General features: G+C 38.0%; 1 protein-coding gene across 3 annotated transcripts in view; it reads right to left on the bottom strand.

Annotated features, from left to right (window-relative positions):
- The window catches only part of LOC124721660 (gelsolin, cytoplasmic), a 305,692-nt gene that overhangs the window by 103,295 nt on the left and 184,936 nt on the right, over positions 1–17,461 (bottom strand). For all 3 annotated transcript variants that reach the window (XM_047246729.1, XM_047246728.1, XM_047246730.1), the window contains exon 3: positions 6,427–6,492. In XM_047246729.1, coding sequence (XP_047102685.1) covers positions 6,427–6,492 — 66 coding nt within the window. The remainder of the gene's footprint in view (positions 1–6,426; positions 6,493–17,461) is intronic.

The following is a 17,461-nucleotide window of genomic DNA, read 5'->3' on the forward strand; positions in this document are numbered from 1 at the left end:
CTTCAATTTCCTGCAGGTAGCACAACACACTTTAGAGTTGATTGTTGCACCATAATGCAGGACATCAAACAGAATAGCCCCTTCACCCAGAAGACCATTGTCATGATCACATAAAATGAGTGTCTGCACATTCCAGCCAGCTGGCTGGCATGCGGGAGATCTGAAAGGTTTGTGCGACCTTGTTGAGATGACAGACACTTCGTCCAACACCCACCATGCTTTTGTTCACTGTCAGGTATCTCTAGACACGCTGCAAGCACCTATTAATATCTGTGATGCTCTGGTTTTCTGCCAAACGGAACTCAATGACACCGCTCTGCTTGGAATGCACCTCCATTACAGATGCCAATTTGAAGTGTATGTGTAGCACCTACACCTATCTGAACCTCATGAAACTACAGGGGATGAAGTGGGAATATTCCATGATGACTCAACAAATTCTTCATCTTGAAACTGACCATGGAAAAATGTATTCCAATACTTATTGACCGTCCCACTAAAATTTCATCCCAGGTCATCTCTTGTAAACTTCTTAGAATAATTATGGACTTCAGGACAACTGTTTTTAAGCGATTTCCACTTAGTAGTATCCACACTGTAAGGCACTATGTTATTTATCCTAACTAACTGTGAATCATGATTGAGAGAGCATTTTTTACTGGTCTGCCACTTTTTACTTTGTCGTTCAGTTTCGCCTAACCACAATGGAAATATGTCTGCACCACCTAACCACTGTGTCATGATGGTGCGGTGTTTTCATACATTTCCACCAACTCAGTTTTCATTGTTTCAGTGTTGGCACCCTTGAAATACAGAAAAGTAATTACCACATTTAACTTCTCTTTATCAATGGACTTTGCCATTTTGTTTTGGCTCTTTAGTGGTACTGGTGCATAGGGATTTCAATGTGCACCACAACTGCAAACATGTAACTATAAAAAAATTAATTATGTAATTTAACTTTTTTGAGGTGATACTTAGTCTTTACAACTATCATCCATATATCAGTTGTTACTTGCCTCTATGTAAACTAAAGATTCAATACATATCTAGTTTTAGTCACACAGAACAAATTATTATATTGCAAAATCGCAACAAACTTTAGCGATTCAAACCCAGGGTTTCATCCATCAATACACACACTTTAAAATTGCAGAAGAGCAATTCTGAACTCTTTCTTTTTTTTTTCTTTTTTACACACTGAACAACCTTTAGTTGAACTGTCTAGCCCCTCGAGATGGGATTTCACAAAAGTGTAGCACACTGAGGAACAACAAATACGTGTCTCTAAATATCAGCAAAAAATTTAATGGAGAATGGAATCTCTTTGCTGGTATTCTCAACAGTTCAGCTCCTGGATTCTACATATAACTGGGATTATTTTGTCAATTACAGTTGGAGACCACCACAGCTGTTTAGTACACTGCACTGTAAGAACTAGTGCAACCAGCCACAAGTTTTTTTAGGAATGATTTTATTGAACTATTATTAGTTTTGGGCCCAAGTCAATTGTCAGGCGGTAGCATTGATTTCTTGTTATGTTTTACATTTGTCTTCACAACGAACTCTCCTTTACATTTGATGATGGGCTCAGGCCCGAAACCACTGGAAAATGTTCACTAACACAACCTTAAAATATCAATAAAATGATGTAAAAATTATATAAAACATTAGTACAGTGAGTTATAAAATGAACTAGAGTAATGGAAAATTTTGTAGGAGGTTGCATAGTTAATTTAAAATTGCTTCACAAAATTTCATTCGTTGATATTTATGAAAATTGTTGGACAACGATTTTAAGGCTCCCGGTAATTATCAAACTTGTTTGTCAAATTCACTGTATGCTATCCACAGGTCGTTAAAGCAGTGTATGTATGTACAACCAAGTTTGCCAGATTTAACCTCACTTTGAAGGCGCTGTCGTGTTGTGCGTTCATTTCGTGATGTACTTTTAAACTAATGGGAACTATCAATGTAGACAAACCTTTTTAAGCATTGACCTTAGCACTAAGAATAAAGAAGAAAAAGAAAACAAGATGTGGTCCAGGAAATGGTTGAAACAGAGATAAATATACCCACAAAAATCTTCTAAGGAAAAATTAAACTCAGAAGCTGATGATTATGTCATCTTTCTCCAAATGGACAGTTTTAATAACTTCTTACAATTACTTTGCACTTTCACTGAAAAAGGTGAGCACAATTTTGTGGAAATTGTGTTTTCTCTTACTTGGCCCTCTAACAAAAGTTATGAAATACCACACAGTGGGACCATACACACCACCTGTGGAAGAACAGATCTCTCATTTTTTCTCATTTTACTGCACTCTCACTTGTTATACTGTGCATGTAACATTTATTTTCTTATCATCATAATCCTGCACACAATATATGGCTGGGAAAGATGCAACCTCTGTACCATTTTGCTAATTGCTTGTGCTCTCTTGCTTTTATCCCTGTTCGTAAATTCAATAACTATGGAAATTCATGATATCATCAGATAAACCACAATTAAAACTACATCTCCCTAAAAATTCAGACTACATATCAACATTGTGTCCACCAATTTTGTCAGATCTGCCGTCGGTCAAAATTTCACTCAAACACGTCAGACCCTATATAAGTTTGATAAACAGGTCAAATATAGTTGCACACTTTTACAATAATTTGGCAAACTAAATAAATTTTGGCAACTTTACTGATTGTTTATAGGGATCTATAGAGCTATAGCAGAGTATGACAGTCAGCATGCAGAGATTCTGTGAATCTGTGAGTGAACATATGTTGTCGAACAACACAAGGCTGTAGTTAGAAAATCTTTGCACATTTGGTGAAACAATTGAAGCGTACACTGACATACTTCTTTAGCTTTATAAATGAATCTAAAATACTGACGCATGAATATCAATACTTCACAAATGGAAATTAAGTTTGGTGCAATATCAATACAAATTACTAAAATTTTTGTTTCAATACCCACACCTGCCACAAGTTAACAATAGTAAGTGATGTGACAATGACTAAGCAGTTGAACCATCAATTTATTTGCAACATGTACAAAAACATTCTTAGCAACACTTTTGCATTCTTCCTCGAGGTGCATGCACTGCTTGTTCTTGCCAACATTAAAAGAATAAATTACTGTGTCGCAAATAGATGTTAAACACAAACCTGTAAAAAACTAAGTAAAATCCTACAAATGACATTATCCTTTGAAGATTAAACACAGTACAGTACCTAAAACAAAAATGCAAACTTAAATTCACATTTTTACAGCCAGAATATTCGGGGTTTTAGTACTTGTGAACTATGTGTAGTTCATAAGAAAGGAAAGATTACATGTCAACAGGCACAGGGCATGACTAATAAGATATATTAAAATGAAATGGAGCTGTTGATCAACTGAGTGACAAAATTACTACATGTGTACACCATCTCATTTAGAAGAATATCCATGATGAGAGTTCTGGCTCAGAAATGTTGTCTTCCTAGGGAATGAAAGTCCCTCTCCCAGTTCCCACATTACTATATGAGTATCTTCATAACCTCAAATGACTATTGGTGTAACAAAACAGTTACATGACAAAAAACTCACAAGGAAACTTACACATTCGAGTTCCAAATAATGGTTAAGAGCTGCCATGTGCTAATTTAAAATAGCATGTTTTGTTATGTTCCAGTTCATTTGCACTCTTTGGCTGCTAAGCTGTACTTGTTGGTAATAGCAAGAAAACTGCCATTTGAACTACTAGCCAACCTATGCATTATACAAGTGGGTGGTATTCACCGAGTGAAACAGCCTTCATTTAATTAACTTCATAATCAATACTGCAAATAGCACCACATTTTGAGTATGAACATCTCTATAATGCACTATCATGAAACACAGCTGCTCGTTACAGTACGAGTGTGTTGTCAGCATTGAATGAAGTTCACTCAATTTTTCCATAGTCAACAATGAGTTTTAAGTGAGCAGCACTGCACGAATGCAGTTTACTTATAATATAGTGCATGATGACGTGTAAAAGCAATGTGAATAGAGTGAAAAAGAATGACTTCTCTATTCATAAGTTTTTGCACCATATAAACAGATGAAAACTGAAAATGGAAATAAGGGAAGCAAAAAATGTACCACCTGTGACAAAATCTCACAAGAAAAGGTTGAGTCGAACTGAAACCTCTATTAGAAGTACCAATAATTGTACTGATGAAGAAAATTTAGAGCTAGGCAGTGCCTCTGCTGGTATCAACTGCTGCAGTGTAAAGGGTATTAGTATCTTTGAAAACAGTGACAATGTCTATCCCCCTGAGTTGAAAAAAGTAGAATGACAAAGTGTAAGATTTTACTGAATCCACGACATCCTGACATCGTAATTTCCAGTATGATGTCGATGGCATGAAGGAAACATTTCCATTGGACAGTTTGTCATTATATCCAAGAGTGATTTATTCTGAAGCAGATATTAGGTGCGTTTTTTTACATTGTGTGTGCTCTTTTGGCCTCATATAACATGAAGCAGTCATCATGGCATATTAATGTGGCGACCATTCATGAATTTCTGAAACTTTCACCTTTCTGCAAAAAATACGTATTAATTCCAATGGAACAAAGATGCAGTTGGAAATTCAAACAATTTTTTTAATGTTTTGAGAGACAAGATGTTTGGAAAGCGTAAAATCTGGAAATGCAGAAACAGGTTTTCCTGTAACTACGCTGTTAGCTTGTATATGTTTATAGTTTTTACTAGTAACTAAAAGTGCACTGTGGAAACAAATAGGAGAAAATTATGAGTAGGGATAATTTCTAATTCACATATGTGGGGAAAATCTGTTACTGAAATCAAAACCTGTGGACACCCCTGTTTTCATGTGCTGAAGTGACAGTTCACCTGACTGGCAACACTGAACAGTAATTATGATACTTGATAATTTCATATATAATAAGTGAAATTAATTCCATAAAAGTCATTTAGAAAGTTCTGAAGACATTGCACCTATCTGTACACATGTAAGCCACATCCAAATTCAGTGAATCAATGATGTTTATCACATGACACAGCTCTTTTCTCTACCACTGAAAACCATCCACATGCCAAAGGGAAACCAGTGTTATCTCTCAGCTGAAATTCTTGGCCAATATACTTTTTCTCTCCTTATCAATGGCAGAAAATATGGGGTAACTATAATATTAAGCAAGTTCTGTCCCTTTGGCCCCAGATATTCTTACTGATGCTGTACAAACCTGACAGTTTCACCTGCATCCTCTAAATCACAACAATAAATTCATGCAGATTACTTTGTTATCACTAATGGATTGTGTTTCATGATCTAAGTACCAAATATATTCCACTGAAAAAGGAAAAGCTTACCACTCTTTTTATTACAGGGGCTTTTGCACTGCTTTCAAAGAACATGAAGTAAAAAGAGAGAAAAATTCATAATTTTCTCAGTGTTTTTATCCTTTTTGTATAAGATTTGTGGCACCAAGGAGCCAAGATATTGCAGATGGAGCACAATATTTTGATTATCCTATGGCTGTAGTGGCCATGGTCTCACTGAGGACAGTTTTGATGGTCACATGAAGTAATTTAGCTGCCAGTCCAGCTAAGCTATGAGACGCATGTGGATGTGGTGGTGCGAGTCCAATGCGGTAGGAAAAGTTTAATGTGTATTCGACATGAACGAATTGAATTGAAAACTACTACCATAATTAAAGGAAGATTCAAGTTTCTTCCAATATAGAAAACATATTTATGACTACAAAACAGATCTTCCAGTGCACAAGTGGACAGAAATTTAAGTGATTGAGTCCTATTGTATTAAAATAGCTCATTTTTCCATTTGTATTTGAACTAATGTATGTTTACTTTGTGACCTTTTAGACAAGACTGCAGTCTGGTGTTTTTACAGACTCTTGTCAAATCTTGAAAGGATATTAACTCTAATCTATGCATAACAAATACATTCTGATTTACCATAGATCACACTTAACTCTGTCATGTCTGGATGGGTACATGTACGGATGTTCCAGAATTTAAATTGTGACCTTACAAGCTGATTAAGACTTTCAATAATCAAGCAGTTATCATGCAATTTCACATCATATTTACGGTGTATTTATTGCAGCTTGTATGCTTATGTCTGGACAGCAATGTTTGTTTGGATAACACATGACAGTTTTACACATAAATGCTTTGTAATATCATTTGTTCATAGCATGACTTACATTTACCACTATGGAGCCACCACTATACACATTGCAGTCTTTCAGAACAGAACAAACAATAAGTATTCTGACTGCACACATACTTCAAGTTTTTTGGTATTTTAATTCTGATGTATTATTAAATCTGTTTGTAAGCTGGAAGCGAAGTTATTATGCACATTCACAAAATGAATTATGAAATATAATTTTTTATTATTGCTTACCTGTGAAGTTTCTTTCCCAAGCCAGAAATGGATATCCCAGTTGTATGTGCCCTTCCTCTCCACTGTCTGGAAAAATAAAGTAAAAGAATTATTGTAATACATGAATTTTTATTCTCTAAGTGAAAGGCTCTCAATTATTACTCTGTGATGGGCAAATAATTATTTGAGGACAACAAAAGGCATCCAGCAGAAGCTGAAAACTTCAGGTAATCACTAGTACATTGAGGAACGTTAAAATTTTATTGGGGGGACTTCGATGCACACACTGGAAAAGAAAGGAAGTTTTCAGGAAACCTGTTTGAGAGTATCCATCACACTGAACAACAAATAAAAATGGGGAAAGACTAAAAACTACGCACAGGCTTTAACCTCAAATTAAGGTCCACAAATTTGAAAGAACTCCCAATGAAACAGAAAAGTTGGAAATCACCTAATACAAACCTATGATAATTTCAGGTCAGTGTGTAGCTACATCTTTTAATAATCAAAAAGAAATCGTAGAAAGTTAGAAACGGTGCAAATACAGATATCCATCACTATCTAACAACAATAAAAATGAAATTTATTCCACAAAGAAAGATTCCAGGACAAGGGCACAGGTTTCATAAAACTGATATTTAAACTCCGACAGCAAAGAAACAAGAATTTCAGAAACAAGACTCAAAACACTGGAAGGAGACCAAAACAAAATTAGCCGAAACAGCCTTTGAAATAGCATCACTCAGAAGACACAAAAACTACAGATAATGGGGTGAACAGTGTAAAAAAAGCATTACTGCTTACAAAACAGACCTGGCAGAAATGGCACTCCACCAAAAGAAGTGGAGGCTTTATCAGCTTTAAGCAATGAAGGTGTCAAACATTGAAAACAGTATGGCCATCAGAAGGAACTTTGGCAGGAACCAGCTATCACTAATTGAAGACGACCTCTAAAAGAACAATACCAGGAACTTCTCCAAAACTTTCGAACAATGCTTCCAAACTTACCAACCACCTAACATGTGCTTTAAAAATGAAGATGAAAACTTAGTCCCAAATAACCAAGAAAACTGGAATATTAGCAAGCTATTTCAAAAAGCTGTTGAATTCTGAGGAACAAGGAGCTAAATTTCTAGGCCAAAATCCAGGATGAACTTGAAGCAGCCCATCATGTTTGATCAGTTCTCGGGTATCCGACCGGGTAGTGTCATAATTTCTCCACAATATTTCAAAAGACGTACACACTGCCATCTTCAGGTGGTTCCTGACGAATGCTGTGCTGTTCCTCTTGGCGCCCTATATATACTAGCCATTACCCCCTCCACCGTTCTTCTCCTGGTGTCTTAGGTACGGCCGGCACAGCAGCTACTGGAGGTGGTGGGGGAAGCGGTGCCTGGGTCTGAACTGGGGTCTGCAGTCTCCCTGCAGCCGCCGTCGGGGGCCATCCTCGATCTCTGGGACTGCATCTTTCTCTCCAGGCTGAGTGCAGCGTTCCAAGCCTGACTAAGTTGATATTAATTAGATTGTCCTGTACAACCAGAAGCAAACAAGACACACACTCAGACAGACTGCGCCAAGACAACACGAAGAAGAAACAGAAGAACACAAGTCATTGGCGTGCATTCTGCTTGTCAGAAACACCTCAAGAAAAATCGGTAGAATCCTGGGGAAACACAGTGTGAAATTTGTATTCCAGCCCCCTGCAAAAACCTTGACTCTACTGGGTTCAGTGAAAGATGACCTAGGCCTTCAAAAACCAGGCGTTTATCAAGTTCCCTGTCAGTGTGGAAAATCATACATTGGGGAGACAGTGAGAGGTGCTGTGAACACAAGCGCCATACCGAATTACACCAGGCCACTAAATCAGCCGTGGCTGACCATTGTATAAAGACTGACCATACTATGGACTATGAAAAAACAAAAATACTCTATCAATCCTCCTACTTCTGGGACTGCGTTACTAAAGAGGCCATCGAAATCTGACTACAGGACTATCTAATCAATAAAGACAGCGGCCTTCAACATAGTCAGGCTTGGAACCTTGAACTCAGCCTGGAGAGAAAGATGCGATCCCAGAGATCGAGCATGGCCCCCAACGGCGGCAGCAGGGAGACTGCAGACCCCAGTTCAGACCCAGGCGCCGCTTCCCCCGCCACCTCCAGTAGCCGCCGCACCGGCCGCACCGAAGACACCAGGAGAGGAACAGTGGAGGGGGTAACGGCTAGTATATACAGGGTGCCAAGAGAAACAGCACAGCTTTCGTCAGGAACCACCTGAAGATGGCAGAGTGTATGTCTGCCGAAATATTGTGGAGAAATTACGATGCTACCCAGTCGGATGCCTGATAACTGTTCAAACTGGAAATACGCCAGGAAAACTTCAGATCACAAACCCCATCATGGATGAAATCTAAAATATTGTTAGATTTGATGAATAAGAAGGCCCCAGGGAAGATTCAGTAACTGCTGAAATGTGGAAACTTCCATGTGCTGAAACACGTCGAAAAGCTAAACTAAATCTTTCAGAAAGTTTGGGATACAGAATCCATTCTAGAAGATCGGAACACAGTGTTAATTTATCCAATCCAGAAAGAAAGGAGAATAAACCGACCCCAACAACTATACAGGAGTTTCCCTCCTTTCTATGATTTGCAATACTCTTGAAAGAATTTTGTAGGGCAGGATGGGAAACCAATTGGATCAGCAATTAGAAGTGTACTACAGACTGTTAAGAAAATTATGACCTTGCATGGAACAAATTTTACATCTAAAATTTATAATCAGGTATTTAAGAATGAAAAATGAAATGTCCACAGGACACCATGTTACGGCTCAAACTGTGCGCAGTAGGCTACATGATGCACGACTTCACTCTCAATGTCCATTTGTAGACTTCAGAAAGTATACAATTTGACTGACAGGGAAACATGATTCAACACTTTGGAGGAGTTTGGAGCTGACAACAGATCAGTGGCAACCATAAAATGACACACAAACACAAATACAAAAGCAAAATTAAACTTTTAGGTAAAATCTCAAAGGCTTTCGAGATGAAAGCTAGTGTAATACAGGGAGCTGTAGTGTCCCCACTGCTGTTCACTTGTGTACTACACTTGCTCCTTAATGGTGCCTGTTCACAGTGAAAAATCTGCGTCTACTGAACTGTGACTTACACAACTGCAACACAGATTGCAAGAACAAGTTCCATGAAAACTTTACCTCACTTTTTTGGGTTCAGTATGTGGTATGGAGCATACATTGTCAAGTAGATTCATCACATATTAGGTTCAGAATCAGCAATCTCCATAAATTTAAATGAATTTAAAAACATTTCATTAGCAATGCTTCCAGCAAATTACACAATTATCTCGATTCAAGGATTGAGTATCAGCTGTGTAACAAGCGGTAGTGTTAAATGTAAACAGGCCTATGTTCATTCAATACAAATATCAAAAATAGTTTTGCATCATTCCGGTTCCCAGACCTCCTGAAGATAGACGTTTATTGTGGATTTGTATTACAGACACAGTCCCTTTGACTGTTCAGAGAGGTCACTAAACCTGACTGAGATGTTTAATAATCATGTGTGAGCAGTGTCTATTATACAGAGGGGGTCCGACAGCCGATCAGTTCTAGTCACTCCACCATGAAGGAGGTACACGGCTCGTGTTGTCTGCGGCTCTTGTTGTCTGAAGTTCGAACATGCCTAGACGGTCAATACCGCAGTTGGATCGCGTCCGCATCGTTACTTTGTGCCAGGAAGGGCTCTCAACAAGGGAAGTGTCCGGGTGTGTCTGAGTGAACCAAAGCGATGTTGTTCGGAAATGGAGGAGATACAGAGAGACAGGAACTGTAGGTGACATGCCTCACTCAGGCCACCCAAGGGCTACTACTGCAGTGGATGACCTCTATCTATGGATTATGGCTCAGAGGAACCCTGACAGCAATGGCACCATGTTGAATAATGCTTTTCCTGCAGCCACAGAACATCATGTTACGGCTCAAACTGTGCGCAGTAGGCTACATGATGCACGACTTCACTCTCAATGTCCATGGCGAGGTCCATCTTTGCAACCATGACACCATGCAGCATGGTACAGATGGGCACAACAACATGGTGAATGGACCATTCAGGATTGGCATCACATTCTCTTCACCGGTGAGTGTTGCATATGCCTTCAACCGGACAATCATCGGAGACATGTCTGGTGGCAACCCGATCAGGCTGAATGCCTTGGACACACCGTCCAGTGAGTGCAACAAGGTGGAGGTTCCCTGACGTTTTGGGGTGGCATTATGTGGAGCCGACCTATGCCACTGGTGGTCATTGAAGGTGCTGTAATGGCTTTCCGATACGTGAATGCCATCCTCCGACCGATAGCATAACCATATCAGCAGCATATTTGTGAGGCATTCATCTTCATGGATGACAATTCTCGCCCCCATCATACACATTAATGACATCACTTGACTAGAGTGGCCAGCATGATGTTAAGACATGAACCCTATCGAACATGCCTGGGATAGATTGAAAAGGGCTGTTTATGGGCAACATGACCCACCAACCACTCTGAGGGATCTACGCTGAATCGCCGTTGAGGAGTGGGACAATCTGGACCGACAGTGCCTTGATGAACTTGTGGATTGTATGCCACAATGTATACAGGCATGCATCAATGCAAGAGGACATACTACTGGGTATTAGAGGTACCTGTGTGCACAGCAGTCTGGACCACCACCTCTGAAGGTCTCTCTGTATGGTGGTACAAAATACAATGTGTGGTTTTCATGAGCAATAAAAAGGATGGAAATGATGTTTATGTTGATCTCTTTTCCAATTTTCTGTACAGGTTCCAGAATGCTCAGAAGTGACGTGATTGAAAACCTTTTTTTGATGTGTGTAGTTAGGTAATTTTTTTGGTAATTGTGAATATGGTGATGATGATTTTTATATTAATTTATTGTGAGCTTGTAGCTATCCAATGACAGTATTAATATGTAGTTCACAACAGATGCTTCTCTATACCAGTGTACACTCTGAAGGTTCTCATTTGTGATAGGATTTACAGAAGGCTCTTTCTAGTTCCTCCTTTGCGATATGATCTACACCACAATGAAATTATGAGTGAAAAAGAGGGTATTACATTTTCTCCCTGTGTGGATTGGAGACCAAACAAGCAGAATAGCATAAGTGATTGGAGTCTTCTTCAGCTAAGGAGTCCATTAGTGTAAACATTTATTTAGGTCATACAAGCTGTTTCTACAGTAGTACTTCTGGAAAATATCATCGTGTAGAAGTGAGGAATGAAAAACAGGGAAGACTAAGATAACTGGACTTTAAAGATTCAGCTGCATGTTACAAAATCAAGTGGACAAAAAGTATTTGGATGAATATCTCGGGCAACAAACTGAGTATTATACAATCAGAAGTTGACAGATACAAACTGGTGAACCAATACCTTATAACCACACGCTTGATAGCACTCTGGGCCATCTTTGGAACAATACAGCAGCGATTCTGCATGCATTCAACAAGTCCTTGGTAACTTTCCAGAGGTACATGGCACTGTATGTCTACACACTTCACCCAATTTTCACAAATTACAAGTCAGTTTTTGAGGGCAAGGAGCCACCAACCAATTGCATCCCTAATGTGATCCACTGGGTTCATATCACGCAAATTTTATGGACTACACAGCAATGTGAGTTTATTATCGAGCTTCTAAACCACTGTAACACAATTCTGTCATCGGAACATGGACACTCATCCTGCTGGAAAATGCCACTACATGTTACCATAATTAAAGGAAGATTTAAGTTTCTTCCAATATAGAAAACATATTTATGACTACAAAACAGATCTTCCAGTGCACAAGTGGACAGAAATTTAAGTGCTTTAGTCCTATTGTATTAAAATAGCTCATTTTTCCATTTGTATTTGAACTAGTGTATGTTTACTTTGTGACCTTTTAGACAAGACTGCAAGACAAGCAGTGGACAAAAAGTATTTAGAAGAATATCTCAGGCAACAAACCACAGGGGACGACATCAAGCATGAAAAGATGCATTTCATCTGCAATAACATTCACTTAGTCCATCTCCATGATGGGGCCTTCTACGACTACCACAGGGCTCCAAGGAAGTGGAGGTGGATGCCTCCCATAGTATAATACTGTCCTCTTTGGCCTGGATTCTTGGTGGTGTACATTTTGAGCACTCAAATGTGATGCATCCAACCAGGAGATACATTTTCACTGATTGATGGTGAAGTCTTGATGCCCCGCCCACTGCCATCTTAACCAATTCGCATTTGGTGGTGAATTCACAAACTGTGAAGCATTGTTTCTGATGTTCACTACTTGGAAAAAAAAATGAATGTAGATATTACTTCCTGCTCTTGTACAGCAAAATATGGCACTATGTATTCAACTTTGTTGTACTGCTGAGTTATTGTAGTGTGCGACTGTTTTCAGGGCTCAAACTGTTAAATTTGTTTCAGAGAACAAAATGACTGCACATCATCACAACAAAATGTAAATATATTGCAAAAATCTTTTATATTTAATAAAATGATGTTTGAATTGTCTCTGATGAACTCTGTTTTGTATATGTCTAAGATGGTATAAGGTTATGCACAACGTTCTGGCTGTAAATGCTGCTAAGTCTGTTGTGCACTAATGCATCACTGGTCACAAGGGTATACACTTTGATGAAATGGCAACTCTACTTTCTAGCTTTAATTTTACTAAGTATTATATTAATAGAGTAATTTTTATGTTTTGTTTTACATCACAACAACCTTATTATTCTCCCTTCAAAGGAGAAAATGTGGAAGGATCTATGCTCTGCTCCCCCTGAGGTCAGGGATGACGCAAACACGGATTAGGATTTTGGTGGCGACATCAATTTAAATTGCCATCAATTGACAACAGAATGTCAAGCAATTTTAAGAAAGGCTAATGAAGATAAAATAACTGGTTTCTGTGATACTGAACCTGAAAATCAAGGAATGAACACCCATAAACTGACTGCAGAAATTGAAGTAACAGTAAGAAATACTAATGAAGATGCAACAATTGGTTCTAGTAAAAAAAGAGCAAGTTAATAAACTTTATTACCTCATTTCACATACGCTAATGACAAAAATGGTTGGCTTCCGAATTTCGTGAACTAAAGTAAATGAAAAAGAAAACAGCTAAACTTGTTTACTTTTTTCAGGTACCTAATCATGTTCAAAGACTCCTGACCCTACTGAATATATTCGATTTTTTTCTCAGTGAAGATTTTATTGTGTACATTGTGAAACAAAGTATTTTATATGCAGTGCAGAAAAGGTACGAAGAACTTAAGTTATCTGTTTAAGAACTGAAAACTTTCTTTTGAGATAGTGGTGGCTAGTCGGTATGACGCTTTACATTATAAATGATTGTACTGGGAGGAAAGTGATGATACACAGAACTATGCTAAAACATCAGAGTCAATGAGAAGAAACCATTCTGAAGATATGCATGCTGTACATGTGACAATGCTAAGCTACATAAGAATGACTTACTCTAAAAAATTCAGCTCTGCTTAGATCACCTCAGAAGCTGTTTCCTCGAGTATATTGTGTGGGTGAAAGAAAGCAGTGCAGATGAAGCTATGACACCATACTTTGGATGACATGGCCTCAAGCATTTCACTACTGGCAAACCTATACTTTTGGATACAAAGTACAGTGCCATAACTTCAGACTAGGTTATCTCATAAATTTTGAGCTTTATCAAGCATCAAAGGGATCACAAAATAAATACAAAGAGGATTATGGTTTGGGAGAGGAAATTCTTTCGCATATCACTGGATCTCTGTCTAAGGATGGTCTTTGTTACACTTTGTCCCATTATTTGTTTGCAGACAACAATTTGATGTCCTTGAAAATAGTTAATACATTTACTGAAACTGGTATTGGCATAAGTAGAACCATTAGAAACAACAAAACTGAAAATTTCACATCATAAAGTGTAGCTGCAATGAAGAAGCGAACACCGCCACTCTTACGAAATGATGAGTGATGAAAATTCGCAGTAACTCGTTTGTGACTGGAATTACAGGTCTGTTATGGCAGTGTCAAATTATGAAGGTTTAAATCCCATTTGCTAAGTGCAACGATGTTGTTCCTCAACCTCTCGTAATCCAGTCTTACAATAACAATATGGGTGCAAAAAATAGAATGGATCAAAGTATGAGCTATTACAAATCAAATATTAGATCCATTAAATGATGATAGCATATTTTTGTGGGCTTTAAATGTAGTAATCCGAAATTTATGGTTACTGTATAGACATTCTGGGAATGAAAAATGGATCACCTCACATTTAGAAGTTATTCCTTTCGTTCTAGAAAATAAGATGTGCGATATTGCATATGCTTGATGGTTAGTGCGCACTAGGTCATATTTTGTAATGTGCATACAGAAAACAAAAATCAGTGGGTCATGCTTTTTTAGCTTATTGCACTTCTCTTAGCTTTATGAATCATTTTCCTCACAAAAAGTTATGAGCACTAATGGGTCATTTGATGACAACATGGAAAAACAGAGGGGCTATCTGTTGCAGGGCCCCATGTTTAACAGTGTTCTCTGAATGTTGTGTTCTGAAACACTTGGGCCTGTACTAGCACTGTAATCTGTCATACAGAGTGGGTACATCTCTGACCATGTTTCGTGATGAGACATGGACATATAGCACATTGTCATGTATTCGTGATTTTACTGTCTTTCAGTCACTTTCCATAGATGTTCTCAACAGCACCATCCAAAAAGCTGACCAGTTTCACTATTTCAGAGATGCCTGTTCCCAGGTGCTGGACCATAACGCGCCCTTTGTCAGAAACACTAGTATCATTGATTTTTCTGATTTTCGATCTTTATAGTCAGTAGAATGATTCCCCATTTATATATGCTATGTTTACATACTTTCCTTGCATCACCTGCCTTCAATGCATTCATTCACATGGAGGGCAGTGCTCATGATGTTTTGGCTCATCAGGGTATGGTCCATGTCTTAAGATAGCTGGAATTACTAAATTAATTTTTATGCTATGAACAGGGAAGATGGAAAGTGGCAAACAGCAGCTGGCAAAAAAGTATTGGGTGGAGAACAGATTCCAATTATTTTATTTTGTACATAAATTATAGTTTTAGCCAGATGTCAGTGAAGAAAAGCCTATAGCAGTCTTAGAAGTGGGAATATGGTAGCCAACTTCCAGCTTGGTCAGTAAGTGTAAGACAAGATATGACATGTCAAAGAACAGGATTTTACTGCTACATATCAGTCACAGGTGAGTTGTAGAATGGCAGTTTGCAGGCATTACATACGGAGAAACATGTTATCTGTCTTTTCAATACAAGTGCAAGGCTCAGTCAACTGACAATGTTTTTATGTAAGGGTTTTACTTAAGGCAATTCAGTGATCATAGGGGAAGAGACTTTGAACAATTCTTGTTGAGACGGGACTTTTAGGTGTGACTAACACATTTGTTACTCAAGCCCATCTTTAATATTCACTCTGTGCATCTGTTCCAATGTCACAACTTTCACAGCACAGTAATGCAAGTTGGTGTTTGAATTTATAGGGTCCTGGTGACAGTTAACATGGCACACATTTCAGTGGCGTCAAGTTACACTAGACACAGTCTACACCAGAATGCAAATGGAGAGGGACGGTTCATAGAGCTTACAAGTGATTGCAGAATAGATGGATGTACGATCAATGGAGGCCAAATTCCTGTGATCACTTCTAAAAATTTAATGGGAGAGAATAAGTATTAACACTTCTTCATTCTGAAAATTATTTGGTGGTTATCCAAACTATATCAATTAATCATGTTTCAAAAATTCTGTTTGAGCAAAAACTTTAGTGTTCTTTTACAAGAACAGTCGAACGGAAATTATTGCCCCAAAAATCCAATGTGGTGTAACACATTATCCTGATATTGTGTAATTGACGTATTTAAATTAACTTTACAGGAGGGACACTGTACAATACGAAACTTCATGCTTTCCATAATTTATAACTATTTATGCATTTTTTTTCATTTTATGACCATTTGTCCTACAAAACTAAGGGTCATTCCACGTCAAAGGGACCAATATTAAAAAGTGTCCCCAATCGACCATCTCCAAATCTAATGAAATTTTGTGTGAAGGTTCTACATGGTCTTTGACGATTATACACCAAATTTCAGTTCAGTATCTTCAGTGGTTGAATTCTTAGGGGATTTTAAAGAGAGGCTACTCACTTCTGCATCATGCATGAAGGCGCAAATGTGCCAACTCTGCTAGGCTTTTTTAAAAGTTCTAGCACACATTTGGTGATTTACTTTAATATACATAGACAACATTTTATGCTGAATCACACCATGGCAAAAATTAGGGATTTAGCCATACCTAAATATAGAGAAGTCTCGAAGTGGCTAAAAAATTCATCACATGATTCTGAGAGTCATGGTTTGACCAACCACTGCTGCTTTTTGTGAGAGCCAATCATGCCAAAACTTCAGAGGGCTATTCCTATATGTGATGTCTATATATCAATCAAATTTAATTAGCACTGGATGCCCAGATGAAAAGATATGCATCTGCAAAGTTGGTCAAAATTTTCCACTTGCAAATTTTAGGGTATTTTTGGGGGCAATATCTAAACTGTGTCTTCTTCAATCCTCTTTCTTGCCACAGCTGGAAAAAGCATGCTTTAAGCTTTCAAAGAAAGCTTGTTTAATTTCTGGACCTTTCAGTTTGATGAGTAAGAATACATTTCAAAAGTTATTATTTCAGCACTTCAAGAAGATTGAAAAGTCAAATAGTTTGCTCATTAAGTCCCATATCTAATTATTATTATTCAAGTGTATAAGTCAGTTTCAAACATTAATTTAACACATGACATAAAAGCAAGTGTAGTACAAAAAACAGCAAATTAGCAGAACAGAATACTACAGAGTCAGTTTCATTTTTCATTAATCACTTCTACAATTTTGGATAACTCTGGCGTTGGTTAGTTAGCTAGTTACGTGTTCCATTG

Source organism: Schistocerca piceifrons, chromosome X (genome assembly GCF_021461385.2).
Source record: "Schistocerca piceifrons isolate TAMUIC-IGC-003096 chromosome X, iqSchPice1.1, whole genome shotgun sequence".
NCBI classification, from domain to species: Eukaryota; Metazoa; Arthropoda; class Insecta; order Orthoptera; family Acrididae; genus Schistocerca; species Schistocerca piceifrons.